The sequence below is a fragment of the Theropithecus gelada genome, chromosome 4 (assembly GCF_003255815.1).
Source record: "Theropithecus gelada isolate Dixy chromosome 4, Tgel_1.0, whole genome shotgun sequence".
Taxonomy (NCBI): Eukaryota; Metazoa; Chordata; class Mammalia; order Primates; family Cercopithecidae; genus Theropithecus; species Theropithecus gelada.
Window position 1 is genome coordinate 32,041,071 of NC_037671.1, and position 22,422 is coordinate 32,063,492.

General features: G+C 37.6%; 2 protein-coding genes across 2 annotated transcripts in view; both read left to right on the plus strand.

The window, feature by feature from the left end:
- Positions 1-1,971: 1,971 nt before the first annotated feature.
- Positions 1,972-2,916, plus strand: LOC112622549 (olfactory receptor 2H2-like). The gene has a single exon (XM_025382320.1). The coding sequence runs from the start codon at positions 1,972-1,974 to the stop codon at positions 2,914-2,916; it is 945 nt and encodes a 314-aa protein (XP_025238105.1).
- Positions 2,917-8,945: 6,029 nt separating this feature from the next.
- Positions 8,946-22,422, plus strand: part of LOC112622550 — a 39,626-nt gene continuing 26,149 nt past the window's right edge. The window contains exon 1 of the mRNA XM_025382321.1: positions 8,946-9,018. Coding sequence (XP_025238106.1) covers positions 8,955-9,018 — 64 coding nt within the window. The 5' untranslated portion in view covers positions 8,946-8,954. The remainder of the gene's footprint in view (positions 9,019-22,422) is intronic.

The following is a 22,422-nucleotide window of genomic DNA, read 5'->3' on the forward strand; positions in this document are numbered from 1 at the left end:
AGTCTGACTCTGTCCCCTAACCAAGGACCTTTTATAAATAGTTGATCCAGGAAAAAAAATGCATCTCCTTCAATGATTAGTAATTTAAAAGGAACTGGAAGAGATAAGACATACGGATGGATACATATATAAAACTAGCTAGGTAGAGACCTGTAGGTGATAATATACAAGAAAGAAAATGGGGAAAGGAAAAGCAATCTGAATAGGAAAAAAACAAAATCAGTAGTTAGTGGTTATGAAGTGGATGAAAATCGAAGGATGGGATAAGAGGCAGGTTGATTCTGGACATGGAAAAATCTACAAGACTGAGATTCTTTAAAACATCAAACTACTCTTCTATCTAATATAATATCAAGCTCAAATTCACAACTAAAGTGGTAACATTTCATCATTAATTTGAAAAATTCTAAAGAAAATAAAGGAACAATAACACACAAAAAAAACAGACAAAAAGGAGAATGTATAGATGTTCTAGAATGCACAGCATAGTAAAGACAAATGTGAGTAAAATTATGGTGAAATTTAAGCCATGAGGGTCAGTGCATCTTAATGCCCTGTGACATTTTACTTGTGGGTTTACCTGTAGATTAAAACCCTTTAAGCATGAGAACTACTGATTGAGAGAACTTCAAATGAATTTGCTTCTAGTGTATTGATAAAGTTATATGTGACATATCATAGGTGGGTAAGAATATGGTTGGAAGATAGGAGACAACAGGGCTAGGATATTCAGAAAATAACCTCCAGCAAGCTTTGTAAAAGCAAAAGCATATATTGATGTAAAAATTTTACATATGTAATTGCATAATATACCATCATATTGCTCCAACTACATTAAAGTGTGATTGAGAATTCACCACAATGTATGATGATGTAATAGTAAATATCAGACTATGTCATAATTTTCCTTAGAATTATGGCTTGAGTGGTCTATTTGACATGATTATTATTGTTAATTATTTTAAATATTTTCATCTAACTTCAAGCTTTTGGTTTTCTTTAATATACTTTATCATTCTTCATCAAAGAAGGTCATGTAGAAATATAATATTTCTTTTTTCTAAATGTTATTTTTACTCATGCTCTCTGCAAAACTTTGGTAATCAATTTTGGTTTCTGAAACAATCTATTGAACAGTGTCATCATCATGATAATTATTGCTAACTTACATTGAACAGTTACTTTGTGCCAAGAACACTTTTCAGTATTTCCCCCATTTTCACATTTAATTTCTTCAACAAGCATATGTAGGTTTTTAATTTTGCCTATTTTCTAAATAGAAAATCTAAGGAAAGAACTAAGGTAAGAACAAAAATGTTAACCACTTTTCCTAATATCACACAGCATAAAGGTGACTGAGGGAGAATTCAAGCTCATCAATAAGAGATAGAGTGAAAAGGAGGAATGGAGAAAAGGAGAATGAGAGAGAAAAAAGAGAAGATAAAGGGAGAATATCCAGGGAGAGAAGAGGGGAAGGAAAGAGAGGAAAGATGGGAGACAGTGAAATAAATCAAGATACAAGGTCACAGAGAACTAAGAGAACAAAAGAAATAGAGAAAGAGTTATAAAGCTAATATGCAGTGAATAGAACTATGTAATAAATGTAGTAAATGTATACTCTTTGAGAGCACAGATGGAACACATCTAATATTTAGCAAAGTGATTTTTTACTAGCTGGTGCTTACATATATTTTATATAATATTTATAATGAACAATTTTAATCAGAGACAAAATATGAGGAAGATGTAAAAGAGGAAGAGAGAGAGTGAATGATGAATATCAAAGATTAAAGCACTTCACTAAATCTTGCATTTTTTCCCAAAATACAGCTGGTGAAAATCTTATCCTTGAGTAGAGAGGAATCAAACAAGTCATATACCACCCTTCTTCCTGTCTGTACTGGAACCATCACAGGCTTTTGAGCAACTACTTTTGAAACATTCCCCAGAGAGGTATTTGCCCCAGTAGCTATGATTATAATTTGCAATGACAGCCACAGTGATTTCATCCTTCTGGGCTTCTCTAACAAGCCACATTTGGAGAAGATACTTTTTTGGGTCATTTTTATTTTTTATTTTTTGACTCTTGCAGGAAATACGGTCATAGTTCTTGTGTCCTTGAAGGATCCAAAACTCCACATCCCTATGTATTTCTTTCTTTCCAACCTTTCCTTGGTAGACCTATGTTTCACCAGCAGCTGTGTTCCACAGATGTTGATTAACTTCTGGGGCCCAGAAAAGACCATCAGCTACATTGGCTGTGCCATTCAACTCTATGTTTTTTTGTGGCTTGGGGCCACGGAATGTGTCCTTCTTGTTGTCATGGCTGTGGATCGTTACGTAGCAGTGTGTCATCCACTGCAATATACCATGATCATGCACCCAAAACTTTGTCTGCAGCTGGCTATCCTGGCATGGGGGACTGGCTTGGCCCAGTCTCTGATCCAGTCCCCTGCCACCCTCCTGTTACCCTTCTGCTCCCATTGGATGGTGGATGATGTCGTTTGTGAAGTCCCAGCTCTGATTCAGCTCTCCAGTACTGATACTACCTACAATGAAATTCAGATGTCTACAGCCAGTGTTATCCTCCTGGTGGTGCCCTTGATCATTATCCTTTCCTCTTACGGTGCTATTGCTAAGGCCGTGCTGAGGATTAAGTCAACTGTGGGACAGAAGAAAGCATTTGGCACCTGCACCTCTCACCTTCTTGTGGTTTCTCTCTTTTATGGCACTGTCACAGGTGTCTACCTTCAACCAAAAAATCACTATGCTCATGAATGGGGTAAATTTCTCACTCTTTTCTACACTGTGGTAACCCCAACTCTTAATCCCCTCATCTACACTCTAAGGAACAAGGAGGTAAAGGGAGCACTGATAAGATTGGGGAGGAGGACCTGGGATTCTAAGAATAACTAACAAGGTTACCCCATCACAAAAAGCTGGAGATACACCTCCTAAGCCAAAAGTAGGAGAGAAAAAGCTGCATTCTGTTCAGGTTGAGATTTCAGTTCCCTTTATCAATCATTCATTGGGCCTTAAATTCTTCATATTGTGGATTTAGACACAGTATGGTATAGAAATTAATATACTTAATAGCTATTGTCTTGAAAAGGACACAATGCAATTGAATGGGAGAGGAGGAGAAGACACAAGAAACACATTACTTGCAAAATAAAATACCAAGTAGTACATTTCATGCCTTTTTATTTCATTCTTTTTTTGTTCTATTTTCCTACAAGCTTCACCAGTGCTTTCAGTCACAAGAAGATTTCTAAAGTTTTGAGACAGAAACTTCTTGAGCAACGTATATGTACCCCTATACTGTAATCTGGCAGGTCTTGGTTTTAATTGCTGTGTCTCTCTGTCTCAGCATCACCACTGTTGACGTGTAATGTGCCTTTCACTATCCAATGCAAAGCATTTGCCATGCCAAAGTCCACATTTACTGCTCTCTGGTGCTGTTACCAAGGTAAGAGTGTATGTGCAAGTTTCTCAATTTGAGCCTTGATATTCTGGGCCCCCAGTTACAGGAATAGACTTATGATTCTTCTTCATTCTGAGGCCTTATTGTAACAAAATGGCTATCTTTTTATCAGACCCAATTATTCTTTCATCTTATAGATATTTATGGCTTTCCTATTATATACCTATTACATTTTAGATGGTAGTTATATAATAGTAGATAAAACATATAAAATAATCAACATCATGAAACTTATAATAATACCATCTCTTGCTCTTAGACTCTTTCACAGTATTGATGTAATGTTAGATTTCCCTCATTACAAAACCCATTTGTTTATTGCTTTGCTCTTAGCTATTATTTCTGTTCTCCATTTACAACCAAACTTTTTCAACTTTGGAAGTAACATTAGGTTCAGCCACTGTGTTGCTTCACACTGCAGCTAACAACACTGGTCTAGCAAGTGCTTCCCCCTCAGTTCACTCCTGCTCAGACAGAGTGACAATGTGATGGAAAAGAAAAACCCATTTTCAGAGAAGAAATTCAAGCAGGCTGCAGAAATTTGCATAAGTAAGGAGGAGCCAAATGTTAATCACCAAGACAATGGGGAAAATGTCTCCAGGGCATGTCAGAGGTCTTCACAGCAGCCCCTTCCATCACAGGCCCAGAGGCCTAGGAGGAAGAAACGGTTTCCTAGGCCAAGTCCAGGACCCCCCTGCTCTATACAGCCTTGGTGCATGGTGTCCTGTGTCTCAGCTGCTTCAGCCCCATCCTTGGCTAAAAGAGGCCAAGGTACAGATTGCTTCAGAGAGTGCAAGCCCCAAGCATTGGCAGCTTCCACGTGGTGTTGGTCCTGTGGGTGTGCAGAAGACAAGAATTGAGCTTTAAGAACCTCCACCTAGATTTCAGAGGATGTATTGATATGCTTGGATGTCCAGGAAGAAGTTTGCTGGGTTGGCAAGAGCCCTTATGGAGAATCTCTGCTAGGGCAGTGCAGAAGAAAAATGTGGTGTTGGAGTCCCCCCACAGAGTACCCACTGGGGCACTGCCTGGTGGAGCTGTGGTCACCATCTTCCAGACTCCAGAATGGTAGATCCACCGACAGCTTGCACTGTGTGCCTGGAAAAGCTGCAGACACTCAATGCCAGCCTGTGAAAGCAGCCAGTAGGGGAGCAAAGCCACAGGGATGGAGTTGCCCAAGGCCATAGGAGCCCACCTCTTACATCAGCTTGACCTAGATTTGAGACGTGGAGTCAAAAGAGATCATTTTTGAGTTTTGAGAATTGACTGCCCTGCTGGATTTCGGACTTGCATGGGGCCTGCAACCCCTTTGTTTTGGCCAATTTCTCCCATCTGGAATGGGTGTATTTACCCAGTGCTGTACTTCCATTGTATCTAGGAAGTAACTAACTTGCTTTTGATTTTACAGGCTTATAAACAGAAGGAATTTGCCTTGTCTCAGATGAGACTTTGGACTTGGACTTTGAGTTAATGGTGGAATTAATTAAAGCTTTGAGGGACTCATTGGAAGGGCATAATTGTGTTTTGAAATGTGAGGACATGAGATTTGAAAGGGGCCAGGGACAGAATGATATGGTTTTGTCTTGTCCCCACCTAAATCAAATCTTGAATTGTAGTTCCCATAATCCCCACGTGTCTTGGTAGGGACCCAGTGAGAGGTAATTGAATCATAGGAGCGGTTACCCCCCATGCTGCTGTTCTTATCATAGTGAGTGAGTTCTCACAAGATCTGATGGTTTTGTAAGGGGTTTTTCCCCTTTTGCTCTTTTTCTCTCTTCTGCTGCCACCTGAAGAAGGACATGTTTGCTTCCTTTTCTGCCATAATTGTAAGTTTCCTGAGGCCTCCCCAGCCCTATGGAACTGTGAGTCAATTAAACTTCTTTCCTTTATAAACTATCCAGTCTCAGGTACGTCTTTATTAGCAGTGTGAGAATGGACTAATATACCTTCTCTCATGTTAACTACCCTTTTGGATCAGAGATCGTAGAGATAATTTCTCTTGTTCCCAACATAATTTTTCTGTTTGGGGTGGTTTTGAGGTTAGTGGTCTGAGTTCACACTCACCAAAATCTGAACTTAGTCTAGCATTAAGATCTGCTTTGGCATTCTCTTTTAATTTCAGTTTAGCTATTACAGATTATAATAAGCAATGGATTATTTATTTTTCTTTTAAAAATTAGTTTGCATTTCTTTATGGATCTCATGAACCAACTCTCTGGGGGTTGGATTTGTATCTAAATTATAGAAAATTTGAATGATCCTGGGAAGATAGGAGGCTTTTCTCTCCAACAATTAGCAGAGTTGGGTCTGTAGTTAAGGTCAAGAGCAGTTGACAGAATTGGTAGTAGGCCAAGAGATCATGAGCAACCTAAGGTGACCTAACTGAGTTGTTTCTGGAGATCTATTTTTTTTTTTTTTTTTTTTTGAGATGGAGTCTCACTGTCAGTCAGGCTGGAGTGCAGTGGTGCCATCTCAGCTCACTGCAACCTCTGCTGTCTAGGTTCAAGCAATTCTCCTGCCTCAGCCTCCTGAGTAGCTGGGATTACAGGTGCCTGCCACTGCATCCAGCTAATTTTTGTAGTTTTAGTAGAGACGGGATTTCACTATCTTGTCCAGGCTGGTCTTGAACTCCTGGCCTCGTGATTTACCCACCTCGGTCTCCCAAAGTGCTGGGATTATAGGCATGAGCCACCATGACCAGCCTCTAATTTCTTTTTTAAAAATTTAATTTAATTTTAAGTTCCAGGATACATTGTTACATAGGTAAATGTGTGTCATGGTGGTTTGCTGCACCTATTAACCCACCAGTAGGTATTAAGCCCCACAAGCATTAGCTATTTATTCTGATGCTCTCCCTACCTACTCCTGGCAGGTCCCAGTGTGTATTGTTCCCCTCCCTGTGTCCACATGTTTTCATTGTTCAGTTCCCACTTATAAGTGAGAACATGTAGTGTTTGCTCTTCTGTTCATGTGTTAGTTTGCTGAGAATGATGGCTTCCAGCTCCATCCATGTCCCTACAAAGGACATAATCTTGTTCCTTTTCATGGCTGCACGGTATTCCATGGTATATATGTACCACATTTTCTTTATCCAGTCTATCATTGATGGGCATTGGGGTTGATTCCATGCCTTTGCTATTGTGAATAGTGCTGCAAAGTTCATATGTGTGCATGTATCTTTATAATAGAATGATTTATATTCCTTTGGGTGTAAACCCAGTAATGGGATTGTTGGGTCAAATGGTATTTCTGGTTCTAGGTCTTTGAGGAATTGCCACACTGTCTTCCACAATGGTTGAACTCAGACAACCTATAGAAAGGGAGAAAATTTTTGCAATCTATCCATCTGACAAAGGTCTAATATCAAGCATCTACAAGGAACATCACTGATTATTAGAGAAATGCAAATCAAAACCACAGTGAGATAACATCTCACACCAGTCAGAATGGCCATTATTAAAAAGTCAAGAAACAATAGATGCTAGTAAGGCTTTGGAGAAATAGGAAACAGCTTTTACACTGTTGGTGAGATCTGATTTCTTAACTTAGATACTAATTTATTAACAGACAGAAAACTAATTTCTAATTTCTTAACAGATACATACTGGCTTCTCAGTCAGGCTACTGACCTTTACCCCTTACATACGCACTTAACTTTTGTATGAACATGGACGTGGCTGCATTGGGTAGGGGAGGGGAGAGGTGGTGGGCAGGGAAAGAGGCTGGCCTCTTTGACAAAGATGTGGGTAAGGATAGCAGGATTCTACTTAGGGGTAGACAGCAGTGAACTTTCTGTGGATCAGAGACCTGGGTTTTGATTCTATGCTTGTACTGTCAGAGTATGCATATTCCATGTAGATTGTAGCCTGGGGCAGATAGAAGAAAGTAGTCATCCTTCGATGCCTTCTCATCAACTTCAAGATAGTATGTCATTCATTGAAAATATATTTATTGATCTCTTAGTGTATGCAAGAAAATATGTGGAAAGCAGTGGTGACTTAGAGACAGTAAGAAACTGTTTTGACAATAGGATGCCAATCGGGGGGACAGTATTATTAACTGAGCCTGGAGAGGTTGGTGTGGTCTTGTGGGTCAAAGTGTTGTATTTGGACTTTAAGAGCAACAGAGGAGCACTGCAGCTGTGTAAGCAGGAGAGACTCTCTTGGCTTTCTCTGAGATTCTCTCCCTATGTGTCCAAATCTGTTTCTCCATGGATCTCTGCCTTTATCCACATGCTCTTCATCTGTTTCTCTGCTTCTCTGTCTCTTTTTGTCTCTCTACTGCTTTGTTTCTCTCCATTACTGTTATTGTAGCAGTATCTATATATCTCTCCGGGTCTCTTTCCAGCACTGGACCTTCCTATGCCTTTAAGAAAATAAAGGAGCATAGGGCATTGGACCTGAAGCAGTATGTTTTGTTTCTTACCCTCTACTAGATCTTGCTGTCTGCCCTCGTTGATTACGAGACCCTTTATTCTCCTCCTTCTACACTTGAGATCTGACCAAACACAAGAAGGGACAGATTGCCAAAGGGAGGACTTTGTTTAACTTTTTTGGAGTATTAGAACCTATGGGTCTAAAACAATGTTTACATTAAGAAAATATTTACCATGAAGGAGGGCATGTAAACTCTGTAAAACAATGAAAACAAACAAGACAGAAGTTTCCAGTTTCCCCATTGCTTTCTACCTTTGTCCTCTTTTCTTATTCTTTCTTAATCTTTTATTCTTTTTTCCTTCTTCTTTCCTTCCTCCCTTCCTCTCTCTTTTCCTTTCTTTCTTCTTCTCTCTCTCCCCACCCAATGAAACTTGACTAACAAACCTCAAGGCTTGCAAAAATCATTCTCAAAAAATACTGTTCTGATGATTATTGACATGAAAGGGGCATGAAAGCAGGTATAAGCCCCCAACTGAGATTTTAAAGTAGAAAACTGTTGCCTTAGCCAAAACAAGGTAATAAGGATGTGTACTCTACTTCCTCTATCCTATAAAAACGGATCTGGCTTCAGTAAGGAGGTCCCAATGCCCATCAATTGAATAAAGTCTTTAGCTTTTGAGTCACATCATTTTCATCAGACAGTCTTTGTCAGTGATTCCCAAATAGCACATGTGTAAAAATACATCTATCCTCCCAGATTTTGGGATTGCTGGATGTGGCCTTGGATGAACAAAGTCCCAGTGGCCAATCTTTCCTGGTGAAAGTCAGCCTCGTACATCTAACTTACGTGTGCTATGAAATGAAAACGTTTGGGAAGCACTGCCTATTTTCCCGTATCGCCACCCACACTGCTGGTCTCTCTTGGTTGCCAGGCATTGGTTTAGGTTCTGAGCAGAATACTCCACAGTGTTCTCTACAGTGTGTTGTAGAATAGAGGGGTCCTGGCAACCTGAGGCAGAGCTGGTGCTACAGAGTACCTGCTTACTGCTCTAAAGTTTTACTGTATACAAGTTCTGGAAAAGCTGAGTGAGGCCATGTCTGTTACCAGGAGACATGAGACTCACAGCAGATCTCTCTGGCTTAACATGGGAGACAGCGGTAAGTGCAGTTATATCTGAAGTTTTTTTAATAGTTAAAAGCTGACTTTATCCAAATAGGGATAAATGTGTTTTCCATAAGAAGTTCTGTTCTAGGTAGAAAAAAATGTGAAGATTTTGGTTAGGTTAAACTGATTTTAAAAGTATAGGAAGAGTTACAGATTTTTTTCTTATTGAGTCTAGTCTTGGGAACAATTTATCGAGAACTCCAAATTTAAAGGCAGTTAGTTAATTAAAAACCTGAAAGATCTAACTCTTTCAGTTTAAACTGGACTTATTAGAAAAAAAATGGAAGGAAAAGGAATCTAAATGTTCATAATGATTTGTGTCTGACATTAAAATAAGGATTCAGTCACTAGAAGATATGTTGAAGTCCATCAGTACCAAACGGATAAAGCCAAAATAACTTTAAAATTATATCACATGAATGAAGACTTGCCATAGGAATGAAGTCGAGTTTGGATGAAAACGTCCATCTTTGGGAAAACCCAAACTAGCTTTTACAAAAAACTGAAGGATGAAATAAAAGATTAAGCCAACAGAAATAAACATATTGAAAATATTTCAATAAACAGAAATAACTTAGAATGAGTCAGAACTCAGAACATCCAGAACAAGTTCCAAGGAACAAGAAAAGTCAGAGCAAATCTGTGACACTTGGAGGAGATAAAAAAGATGCAGGTATGTTAGAGTGGATGTAATAGACAAATCAGAACATATCTATTACTTAGATAGCTCTGAATAATCTGATTTATGCTTTTGTAAAAACCTTTGGAGAGGACACAAACAAAATATAGTCAATTATCTGAAAAGAATAAAAGGGACACTTAAAATCATATTAAGCATATAAAATAAATCAAGCATCTTTGGACGAGAACATGCACAGTATGAAAGTTAGCTTCAAAATCTGCAGGACCGAGATTAAATAATTACTGATATGTATCAAGAAAATGAAATAAAACTTTAGGTCTTTTCCATATTTATATATCTTATACGAGAAGAAGATAACCTTCCTGGTTGATTCCACCATCGAACCTGGCCCTGAACCTACTTTTTTTTTTTTTTTCTTTTTTTTTTTAAATTTATTTATTATTATTATACTTTAAGTTGTAGGGTACATGTGCATAACGTGCAGATTTGTTACATATGTATACTTGTGCCATGTTGGTGTGCTGCACCCATCAAAGCCAAAATTGACAAATGGGATCTAATTAAACTAAAGAGCTTCTGCACAGCAAAAGAAACTACCATCCTGTTTTGGTTACTGTAGCCTTGTAGTATAGTTTGAAGTCAGGTAGCGTGATGCCTCCAGCTTTGTTCTTTTGACTTAGGATTGTCTTGGAGATGCGGGCTCTTTTTTGGTTCCATATGAACTTTAAAGCAGTTTTTTCCAATTCTGTGAAGAAACTCATTGGTAGCTTGATGGGGATGGCATTGAATCTATAAATTACCTTGGGCAGTATGGCCATTTTCACGATATTGATTCTTCCTATCCATGAGCATGGTATGTTCTTCCATTTGTTTGTGTCCTCTTTTATTTCACTGAGCAGTGGTTTGTAGTTCTCCTTGAAGAGGTCCTTTACATCCCTTGTAAGTTGGATTCCTAGGTATTTGATTCTCTTTGAAGCAATTGTGAATGGAAGTTCATTCATGATTTGGCTCTGTGTTTGTCTGTTATTGGTGTATAAGAATGCTTGTGATTTTTGCACATTAATTTTGTATCCTGAGACTTTGCTGAAGTTGCTTATCAGCTTAAGGAGATTTTGGGCTGAAACAATGGGGTTTTCTAAATATACAATCATGTCATCTGCAAACAGGGACAATTTGACTTCTTCTTTTCCTAACTGAATACCCCTGATTTCTTTCTCTTGCCTAATTGCCCTAGCCAGAACTTCCAACACTATGTTGAATAGGAGTGGTGAGAGAGGGCATCCCTGTCTTGTGCCAGTACTGGTACCAAAACAGAGATATAGACCAATGGAACAGAACAGAGTCCTCAGAAATAATACCACACATCTACAGCCATCTGATCTTTGACAAACCTGAGAAAAACAAGAAATGGGGAAAGGATTCCCTATTTAATAAATGGTGCTGGGAAAATTGGCTAGCCATAAGTAGAAAGCTGAAACTGGATCCTTTCCTTACTCCTTATACGAAAATTAATTCAAGATGGATTAGAGACTTAAATGTTAGACCTAATACCATAAAAATCCTAGAGGAAAACCTAGGTAGTACCATTCAGGACATAGGCATGGGCAAAGACTTCATGTCTAAAACACCAAAAGCAACGGCAGCAAAAGCTAAAATTGACAAATGGGATCTAATTAAACTAAAGAGCTTCTGCACAGCAAAAGAAACTACCATCAGAGTGAACAGGCAACCTACAGAATGGGAGACAATTTTTGCAATCTACTCATCTGACAAAGGGCTAATATCCAGAACCTACAAAGAACTCAAACAAATTTACAAGAAAAAAACAAACAACCCCATCAAAAAGTAGGCAAAGGATATGGACAGACATTTCTCAAAAGAAGACATCTATACAGCCAACAGACATATGAAAAAATGCTCATCATCACTGGCCATCAGAGAAATGCAAATCAAAACCACAATGAGATACCATCTCACACCAGTTAGAATGGCGATCATTAAAAAGTCAGGAAACAACAGGTGCTGGAGAGGATGTGGAGAAATAGGAACACTTTTACACTGTTGGTGGGATTGTAAACTAGTTCAACCATTATGGAAAACAGTATGGTGATTCCTCAAGGATCTAGAACTAGATGTACCATATGACCCAGCCATCCCATTACTGGGGATATACCCAAAGGATTATAAATTATGCTGCTATAAAGACACATGCACACGTATGTTTATTGCAGCACTATTCACAATAGCAAAGACTTGGAATCAACCCAAATGTCCATCAGTGACAGATTGGATTAAGAAAATGTGGCACATATACACCATGGAATACTATGCAGCCATAAAAAAGGATGAGTTTGTGTCCTTTGTAGGGACATGGATGCAGCTGGAAACCATCATTCTCAGCAAACTATCACAAGAACAGAAAACCAAACACCGCATGCTCTCACTCATAGGTGGGAACTGAACAATGAGATCACTTGGACTCAGGAAGGGGAACATCACACACCGGGGCCTATCATGGGGAGGGGGGAGGGGGGAGGGATTGCATTGGGAGTTATACCTGATGTAAATGACAAGTTGATGGGTGCAGCAGACCAACATGGCACAAGTATACATATGTAACAAACCTGCACGTTATGCACATGTACCCTACAACTTAAAGTATAATAATAATAAATAAATTAAAAAAAAAAAAAAAAAAAAAAAAACATAGTATTGGAAGTTCTGGCCAGGGCAATCAGGCAAGAGAAAGAAATAAAGCATATTCAATTAGGAAGAGAGGAAGTCAAATTGTATCTGTTTGCAGATGACATGATTGTATATGATTGTATATTTAGAAAACCCCATCACCTCAGCCCAAAATCTCCTTAAGCTGATAAGCAACTTCAGCAAGGTCTCAGGATACATAATCAACGTGCAAAAATCACAGGCATTTTCTATACTCCAAAAATAGACAACCACAAAGCCAAATCATGAATGAACTCCCATTCACAATTGCTACAAAGAGAATAAAATACCTAGGAATACAACTTACAAGGGATGTGAAGGACCTCTCCTCAAGCGCAACTACAAACCACTTCTCAAGGAAATAACAGAGGACACAAACAAATGGACAAACATTCCATGATTATGGATAGAAAGAATCAATATAGTGAAAAGGGCCATACTGCCCAAAGTAATTTATAGATTCAATGCTCTCCCCATCAAGCTACCATTGACTTTCTTCACAGAATTAGAAAAACCTACTTTAAATTTCATATGGAATGAAAAAAGAGCCTGTATAGCCAGGACAATCCTAAGCAAAAAGAACAAAGCTGGAGGCATCACACTACCTGACTTCAAACTATACTGCAAGGGTACAGTAGCCAAAACAGCATGGTACTGGTACCAAAACAGATATATAGACCAATGGAACAAAACAGAGGCCTCAAAAATAATGCCACACATCTACTACCATTTGATCTTTGACAAACCTAACAAAAAACAAGCAATGGGGAAAGGATCCCCTGTTTAATAAATGGTATTGAAAAAACTGGCTGCCCATATGCAAAAAACTGAAACTGGACCCCTTCCTTACACCTTATACAAAAACTAACTCAAAATGAATTAAAGGCTTAAATGTAAGGCCTAAAAACATAAAAACCCTAGAGGAAAACCTAGGCAATACCATCAGGATGGGCAAAGACTTCATGACTAAAACACCAAAAGCAATGACAACAAAAGCCAAAATAGACAAATGGAATCTAATTAAAGTAAAGAGCTTCTGCACAGCAAAAGAAACTATCAACAGAGTGAAAAGGTAACCTACAGAATGGGAGAAAATTTTTGCAATCTATCCATCTGACAAAGGGCCAACATCCAGAATCTACAAGGAACTTAAACAAATTTACAACAACAAAAAAACCCCATCAAAAAGTAGGTGAAGGATATGAACAGACACTTCTCAGAAGAAGACATATATGTGGCCAACAAACATGAAAAAAAGCTCATCATCACTGGTCATTAGAGAAATGCAAATCAAAACCACAACGAGATACCATCTCATGCCAGTTAGAATGGCGATCGTTAAACAGTTAGGAAACTACAGATACTGGAGAGGATATGGAGAAATAGGAACACTTTTACACTGTTTTGGGGGGTGAAAATTAGTTCGACCATTGTAGAAGACAGTGTGGCAATTCCTCAAGGATCTAGAACCAGCAATACCATTTGACCCAGCATTCCCATTACTGGGTATATACCCAAAGGATTATAAATCATTCTGCTATAAAGACACAAGTACACGTATGTTTATTGCAGCACTGTTTACAATAGCAAAGACTTGGAACCAACCCAAATGCCCATCAATGATAGACTGGATAAAGAAAATGTGGCATACATACCCCGTGGAATACTATGCAGCCATAATAAAGGATGAGTTCATGTCCTTTGGAGGGACATGGATGAAGCTGGAAATCATCATTTTCAGCAAACTAACACAGGAACAGAAAACCAAACACTGCATGTCCTCACTCATAACTGGGAGTTGAAAAATGAGAACATATGGACACAGGGAGGGGAACATCACACACTGGGGTCTTTTAGGGGGTGGGGAGCCAGGGAAGGGATAGCATTAGGAGAAATACCTAATGTAGATGATGGGTTGATGGGTGCATCAATCACCATGGCACGTGTATACCTATGTAACAAACCTCCACGTCTACACATGTATCTCAGAACTTAAAATATATATATATAAAGCAATTGTTCCTATCCAGAATAATCAGGCAAGCGAAAGAAAAAAATGGCACGTAAATAGGAAGAAAGAAAGTCAAACTATCTCTGTTTGCAGACCACATGATACTAAATCTAGAAAACCCACTGCCTCAGCCTAAAAGCTCCTTCAGCTGATAAACAACTTCAGCAACGTTTCAGAATACAAATCCATATACAAAAATCACTAGCATTACTATACAGCAACAGCCAAGCCAAGAGCCAACTTAGAACAGCAATCCCTTTCTAATTTGGGAATTACAATTGCCACAAAAAGGATAGAATACTTAGGGATACAGCTAACCAGGTAGGTGAAAGATCTCCACAATGAGAATTACAAAACACTGCTTAAAGAAATCAGAGAAGACACAAACAAATGGAATAACATCCCATGCTTGTGGATAGGAAGAATCAATATTATTAAAATGGCCATACTACCCAAAGCAATTTACATATTCAATGCTATTCCTATCAAAATACCAATGACATTCTTTGCAGAACTAGGAAAATCTATTTTAAATTTCATATGGAACCAAACAGAGCCCGAATAGCCAAGACAATCCAAAGCAAAAAGAACTAAGCTAGAGGTATCACCCAACTTTAAACTACACTACAGGACTACAGTAACCAAACAGTATTGTACTGGTATGAAAACAGGCACATAGACCAATGAAACAGAATAGAGAGACTAGAAATAAGAATGCACACCTATGACCAGTTGATCTTCAACAAAGCTGACAAAAACAAAGGGGAAAAGACTCCCTATTCCATCAAACATGCTGGGATAACTAGCTAATATCCAGCTTCTATAAGGACCTTAAACAAATTTACGAGAGAAAAACAACCCCATCAAAAAGTGGGTGAAGGACATGAACAGACACTTTTCCAGAGAACACATACATGTGGCCAATAAGCATATGAAAAAAAAAAGCTCAATATCACTGGTCATCAGAGAAATGCAAATTAAATCCAGAATGGCCAATAAGCATATTAAAAAAAAATAAAAAAGCTCAATATCACTGGTCATCAGAGAAATGCAAATCAAATCCAGAATGAGATACCATCTCACACCAGTCAGAATGGCTATTATTAAAATGTCAAAAAATAACAGATGCTGGCAAGGTTGCAGAGAAAAGGGAATACTTATACACTGTTGATGGGAGTATAAATTAGTTAAGCCAGTGTGTAAAACAGTATGGCTATTCCTCAAACAGCTAAAAGCAAAACTACCTTTCAATCCAGCAATCCCATTACTGGGTATATACCCAGAAGAATAGAAATCATTTTACCATAAAGACACATTTGGCCAGGTGCAGCAGCTCACAGCTATAATCCAAGCACTTTGAGACCAGCCTGGGCAACATGACCAAGCCGCATTTCTACCAAAAATACAAAAATTGGCCGAGTGTGGTGCTGCGTGCCTGTGGTCCCAGCTACCAGGGAAGCTGAGACGGGAGGATCACCTGAGACTGGGGAGGTCAAGGCTGCAGTGAGCCATGACTGTGCCACCCACTGCACTGCAGCCTGGGCGAGAGAGTAGCATCCTGTTTCAAAAAAAAAAAAAGGATATAGCACATGTGCAGGTAAATGTTCATTGCAGCACTATTCAGAAAAGCAAGACATGGAATTGACCTAAATGCCCATCAACAACAAATTAGATAAAGAAAATGTATACACAGCCATAAAAAAAGAACAAGATCATGTATTCTATGGGAGCATGGAGCTAGAGGCCATTATCCTTAATTAACTAATGCAGGAACAGATAAACAAATACCACATGTTCTCACTTAGAAGTGAGAACTAAATGACGAGAACTCATAAACACAAAGAAGGAAACAACAGAAACAGATTTTCTTGAGGGTGGAAGGTGGGAGAGGGGGAGGAGGGGAAAAAGATAACTACTGGATACTGGGCATAATACATGGGTGATGAAATAATTTGTACAACAAACCCCTGTGACACAGTTTACCTTCTGTAACAAACCTTCACACGTACCCCTGAACCTAAAATAACGTTTTTATTTAAAAAAAAAAAAAAAAAAAAGTTGAAGTCAGCAGAAATGCTTGGGTTTAAGATAAAGGGAGTTGTGGAAGCCAAAGTTCTTGTTATGTAAATGAAGTCTCCAGGTATCAGGCTTCAGAGAGAATAAGTGGTAAATGTCTCTTATGAGATCATAAAAAGTGCCAGACTACTAGTTAAATCTCTCCTGTATCTGGAAAAGATGTGGAAAGGGTAGGGAATTCTATACAGAATGTAGATTTTCCCCACAAGCAACAATAATATAGGTGTTATAAAGAAATTATTTAGGCAGATAGTGAGGGTAAGGAAATCCTTCCTGGGTAAGGTTTTCCTTTTAATAAAAAGCAGCCCCAAAAACAGTTTTTCTAACAAAGAGCAGCTGTATAGAACCTAGCTGCAGATATAGACAAGCAAGCGGGAAGTTTGCATTGGTGAATGCTGGCAGTTGTGCTAACAGAAAAAGGCTACCTAGGATTAAGCATGATCAAAATGGTGGCTCCATCTTCTCTTCTCTTTGTCAGCCACGTGTAGAATAAGGAGGAGACAAGATGGTGCTGGCCAAGTGGAAAGCCTATTTGCATAAGATTAAGGTGGGTCAACCAGCCTTCCCTGCGGGCTGTGTAAATATCACACCTGATAGAACCAATCTGTGGGCCCTATGTAAATCAGACACCAGCTCCACCTCAAGCTTGCCTATAAAATATGCTATAGTCTGCCACAAGCCAGTTTTTCCCCTTTCCAAAGCCTCTTTCTCATGAGACAGAGAGAGAAAGAGCTGCTTGCGTCTCTCCTTTCTTCTGCCTGTTAAACTCTCTGATCCTTAACTCACCCACATGTGTCCGTGTCTTTAATCTTCTTAGTGCAAGACAATGAATCCTGGCATACAACGATGCCACTTCAACAGCTTTGCAAAGGCATTCCAAAATGTGTCAAAGAAATCTATTTTGGGTAAAATACTTTGATTTCTTTCAGGACCTGCTATCTATCATGTGATGCTATACTAGAGTCAGGTTGCAATTTGGTATGTTATTGCTATAGAGTCTGTTTTGTCAGTCTTAAGATCTCTGTTTTAAAGTTAATAATGCTGGCAAGTTGTGCCTGAATTCCAAAGGGAGGAGAGTATGTCCCTGCAAAACTGCTTCTTGTGGGGGAAATTTACATTCTGTAGAGAATTGCCTTTCCTTTCCAGGTCTTTTTCTGATCCTGAAGAGTTTAGCTGAGAGTCCAGTACCTTTTAAAGGTCTGAATACAATACATTTCCCACCTATTGCTTGTAAGGGTGACCACCTATGAGACTTCATCTACATAATAAGAACCTTGTTCTCTGTAATCCCTTATTTTAATCCAGACACTCCTTTCTATTGATTCTAGGTATTTAAATAGTAATAACTTGTTCAACCATTGCCAGTAAGAAAATCTTTGAATCTACCTTTGACCTGGAAGGCCCCACTTTGAGTTGTTCCACCTTTCCTGACTGAACCAACATAGACCCCACATGTACTGATTGATTTTTTTATGTGCTCCTAAAATGTGTAAAACCAAGTTGTAACTCAATCACCTTGAGCACTTGTTCTCAGGATGTCTTGAGCCTGCGCCTCAGGCCCTTGATTACTCACATCTGGCTCAGAATAAAACCCTTTAAATATTTTATGGAGTTTGACTCTTTTTTGTTGACAATTTTTTCTTCAAGAGTGTCTCAGAATTAATGGTACTTGGTATTCTATATACATTTTAGAATAATCTTAGAAAATTTTACAAATAGTCTTTGAATTTTGATTGGGTTAGCATTGAATATAGAGATCAAAGATATAATTAATATCCATACAATTTTGAATCATCTATGAATAGTTGTAATCACTTTGAATTTTCTACAGACATAATCATATATATAATAATGAAATTTTATTTCTTCTACTCCAATCTTGCCTGTTCCTTGTCTTATCCTATTATACTGGCTAAAGTCTCTAGAACAAAGTATTTTGAATGGAAATGGAAATAGAAGGTGTCCTTGTCTTTTCCTCAATTTCAAAGAGAAAATGTTCAACATATTCATAATGCTTGCTGAAAGGGCTTTCAAATCCTGTTTAACAGATTAGGATCTATCATTCTATTCATAGCTTACTAAGTCATTTTTATTATTTTTGTGTATTTTGAGATTTATCAAATACTTGATTTTTTATCTGGTAATATGATTATAAAATGTTGTTTCTTTATTGTGTTATTTTGTGTTATTGTTATTTACAAGAATAAATTTACTTTCAGCAGTGTGTAGAATAATTTAAATAATTGAATTAATTTGTAATATTTTCAAATCTATGTTAATTCATGGGACTATTATGCAATTTTAAGATGTTCTGTTGCCAAAGTTATACTTGACTAAAATAGTATTTGAACCTTGCCTTTTATTTTGTTAACCTCTGGTATATACAAAGATTTCCTACAAATGAATTTGGAAAAAGGCGAGGACTTGAATGGATACTACACATAAGATTTCTCAATGACTATAAATATAAGAAAAACTGGTCAACTTCATTAGTTAGTAAGTGAGTACAAATTAAAATCATAATGATATATTCATGACATACTACCAGAATGGCTAAAATTAAAAGGGCAGAAAACACTGTTAGCATAGATTTGGAGCAACTGTAATTCTCACCATACTGTGGAATTTAAGTTTGTGCAACCAACTTCCAGAATTAGTGGTGTCTACCAAAGCTGAATATATGCATACCTCAAACCTAAGTAATTTCTCCACAGTATAGTCCCTGACAAAATGCTTACATTTCTTACCAAATACATGTACTAAAATGATTGCAGCAGCAATATTCACAAAAGACAAAAATCATAAACACCCAAATGTCTAGCCTATCAGTACTACAAAGGATTAAAAAGTTGTGGCATATTTATACAATGAAATACAATGCAGTAAAAATACAGTGCTGTATTGGTACGTGCAGCCACATAAATGAATCTCACAAAGATAACATTGAATAAATATTAGCAAAAACAAAAGAAATAATGCTGTATGATTTTATTTATATATAGTTCAAAAAATCATACTAATGGTTACAAGGGACAGGTATAAGTAGTATATGGAAATGAAATTGAGAGTCATTCTGGAATGTTTCTTACGTTCTTTCCTTGATCAAGATGTGTTCACTTTGTAATAATTGATTAAGTTGCACCTTCATGAACTATTTTATATAGACTATTTTTTAAAATGAAAGCTTTCATAAAAATCTAGATTCTATTGAAGATTCAAAATACTTTGCAATCATGGGGCTCAATGCATAGAAAATTGATCTACTAGAGCTCAGCAGTTGTTTTTTCTTCAGATGTGGCATGTACAGCAAAATGCGCACCACTCTTTTATTACTGCATATAGACCTTAGCTAAATGTTTGTTGACATTCATCATTGCATTTCTGCAATTGTTTTTCTTATACCTGATCCACTCAGTCATTCATATCACCTGCTTGTACTTGAATATGCATGAGATTTTTCTTGGACCCTAAAATATTTATAGAATTTGCCTTAGACAAATAGAGGTTCACTTCCTCTATTGAGACCTGAAAAAAATCATAAAGGAAGCATATAAATGTGTATACATTTATAGGTGACAGACAGGAAGTTAATGGAATTTCCCCCTGGGCCCTCTGTTTTGTCTTGGAAGTCCAAGCTGTGGGACACTGGATTGGAGGATTTAAGAATTTGTTGAAAATTTGCTATTGTAATGCAAGAGACAAACAACAAGATACACACAGAATGACTTCTGGGCAGAAGAGAGCTCATTTGAAGTTGAGAAAGACCAGAGGTGTTTAAAGGGCACCATTCAAAACATTTATATATCTATCTCCAGCAATAGTCAAGTGCCTATTAGATATGAAGGAAAAGGCCCTGTTGGAAGGCTCCAGACCTGCCATTTTTGTCTCAGTAGAGGTGAAGTAAAGGCAAAGTGCCCCAAAATTTAAAGTTATTAAGAAGAGGATGTAAAGTTATGAGTCAACATGATAAATTAATTATAGGTACTTGCATATATAAAATACTAGATTTTTGATAGAAACTTAACAGCAGAAATGAGAAATTAAATGTTGGGAGGCTATGAGGGCAGAAGTTAAATATCTTTGCAGTTTTGCCCAGATTTAAACAATACTGAAACATCAGAAAGTCAAAAGTATTTCTTTCAGAATAATCTCCTGGGACAGTTCATCTTTGGATACCACAGAGCCTGATATTAATTGCCACGTTGGGAGAACTGTGTCCCTGGGACCTTTTTGGATTCAGTGTCCTGTGTCCTTGCCAGTGTCTCCTGATTTGCTGATCTTCAGCGATCTCGAATCTCAAATAACAGCCCCGACAACCAATACATGAGCCTTAGACACTGATTTGTCACTTGAAGGTAATAATGGTTTGAACTCTGTGGCTTAAACTTCCTTTTTGTATTAAAATATGATTATTAGTGTGAAAAAATGTGGAAAACTTTTTTTCTTGTAACATATTTACTTCTTTTTATGCTTTGATTTTATTTCTATACCATGCCCATGATTCTTAACTTTTAATGGCAAACTGGTTTAAAGTGACGTTCCTCTGGGTGAGGGGAGATTATATAGTGCACATGTTAAATTTTGCACCATGGTAAAATAAAATTCTTCTACAAGCCTGAAACAAACATATTCTTACAAATAAGGAGCTGGTTCATGACTGTGAATTGATCTCTCATCGCATTTCTTCGGAGGTATTGGGTGTGAGTGTGTGTTAAAAACACAGGAAAAGTCTCCTTTGATTGGGATGGGTAAATTGGCAATGAGCAGGCTGCATTAAAGAGATTAGAACAAGAGTGACATGTGTCTGGCTTTATCTCATTCCTTTGATAGAAGTAAAATGAGTACAATTTAGTGTAGCTAAATGGCTGGGAATTAACATAAGTGAGAGGATCAGAAGACTTATGCATGTATGTATGTCTTTATGGGTATGTGTGTGTATAACTGTGAGTGAATTTATTAGAACTATATATATTTAGTGTATGTTATATTGAATATATCACATACAGCATATATATAACCTGGTTTGTTCCTTAGAGGTCTTTTCATGTTCTCTTTTTACTATTGTGCTCTCCTCACTCTATTTTGAGGGATCACTCAGTGTCTTCATCCTCTTATGGGGTACCCAGATGCCTCCTCTGACTTTTCCTGCGACTTCGTTTCATTTCCATTGAGTTCTGCTAAGTACAATTTTTACGTAAGTGAAATAAATATTTACAAAATCAGTGAAAATTACCTTATATATTTTACTTTCATGATTAATTTTCAGAACAAATATTAATGCAATTTCAGGATATAGAATTATTATAGGGGAAGAATTTTAGGCTGGAGTAATTTTTGCTGATGCCATGTGGAAAGTGCCTATTTGTCCTATTTGTAAAGTCAGGAACTTTGGGTGTATACTTTGTATCAGTGAATATATTTTAAACTTCTGCATTTATAACTGTTTGGACTTTTAAAAAGCTGATTAAAAATTTTGATCTTTTAGTCTTCTAGAAGATAAACATTCTATGTTGGTTTGATGCCCATGGAGGCAGATTTTTTTTCTTACTAAAGAGGCCTCCTTACCCTGATCACCACTCTTTCCATACAGAATCAACCACCTCTTCATTCAATACACAAGACCGGGAGCTGACTCCCTTCCCTAAACCACACACCAAAGAAGAGAAGGAGGGTTGCTGTGAATAAACTGCATGAGCTTACATCATCAATATGCTGGTGGACTAAATGAGTCAACTGATTCCTAAAGAAAATATGTCATTGAAAGTATGTGTCCATATAATCAAACATTAAGTTATAAATGTTAATATTATTACTCTCAATAGCCAAATGTTTGCCATTTTATAGGAAAAATAACGTCTATAATCTCCAGAAGCTAGCTACCATTCATATAAAGAAAAACCTTTAAAAAATGCCAAACTCAAAATTTACAGTTGAAGAATGGAA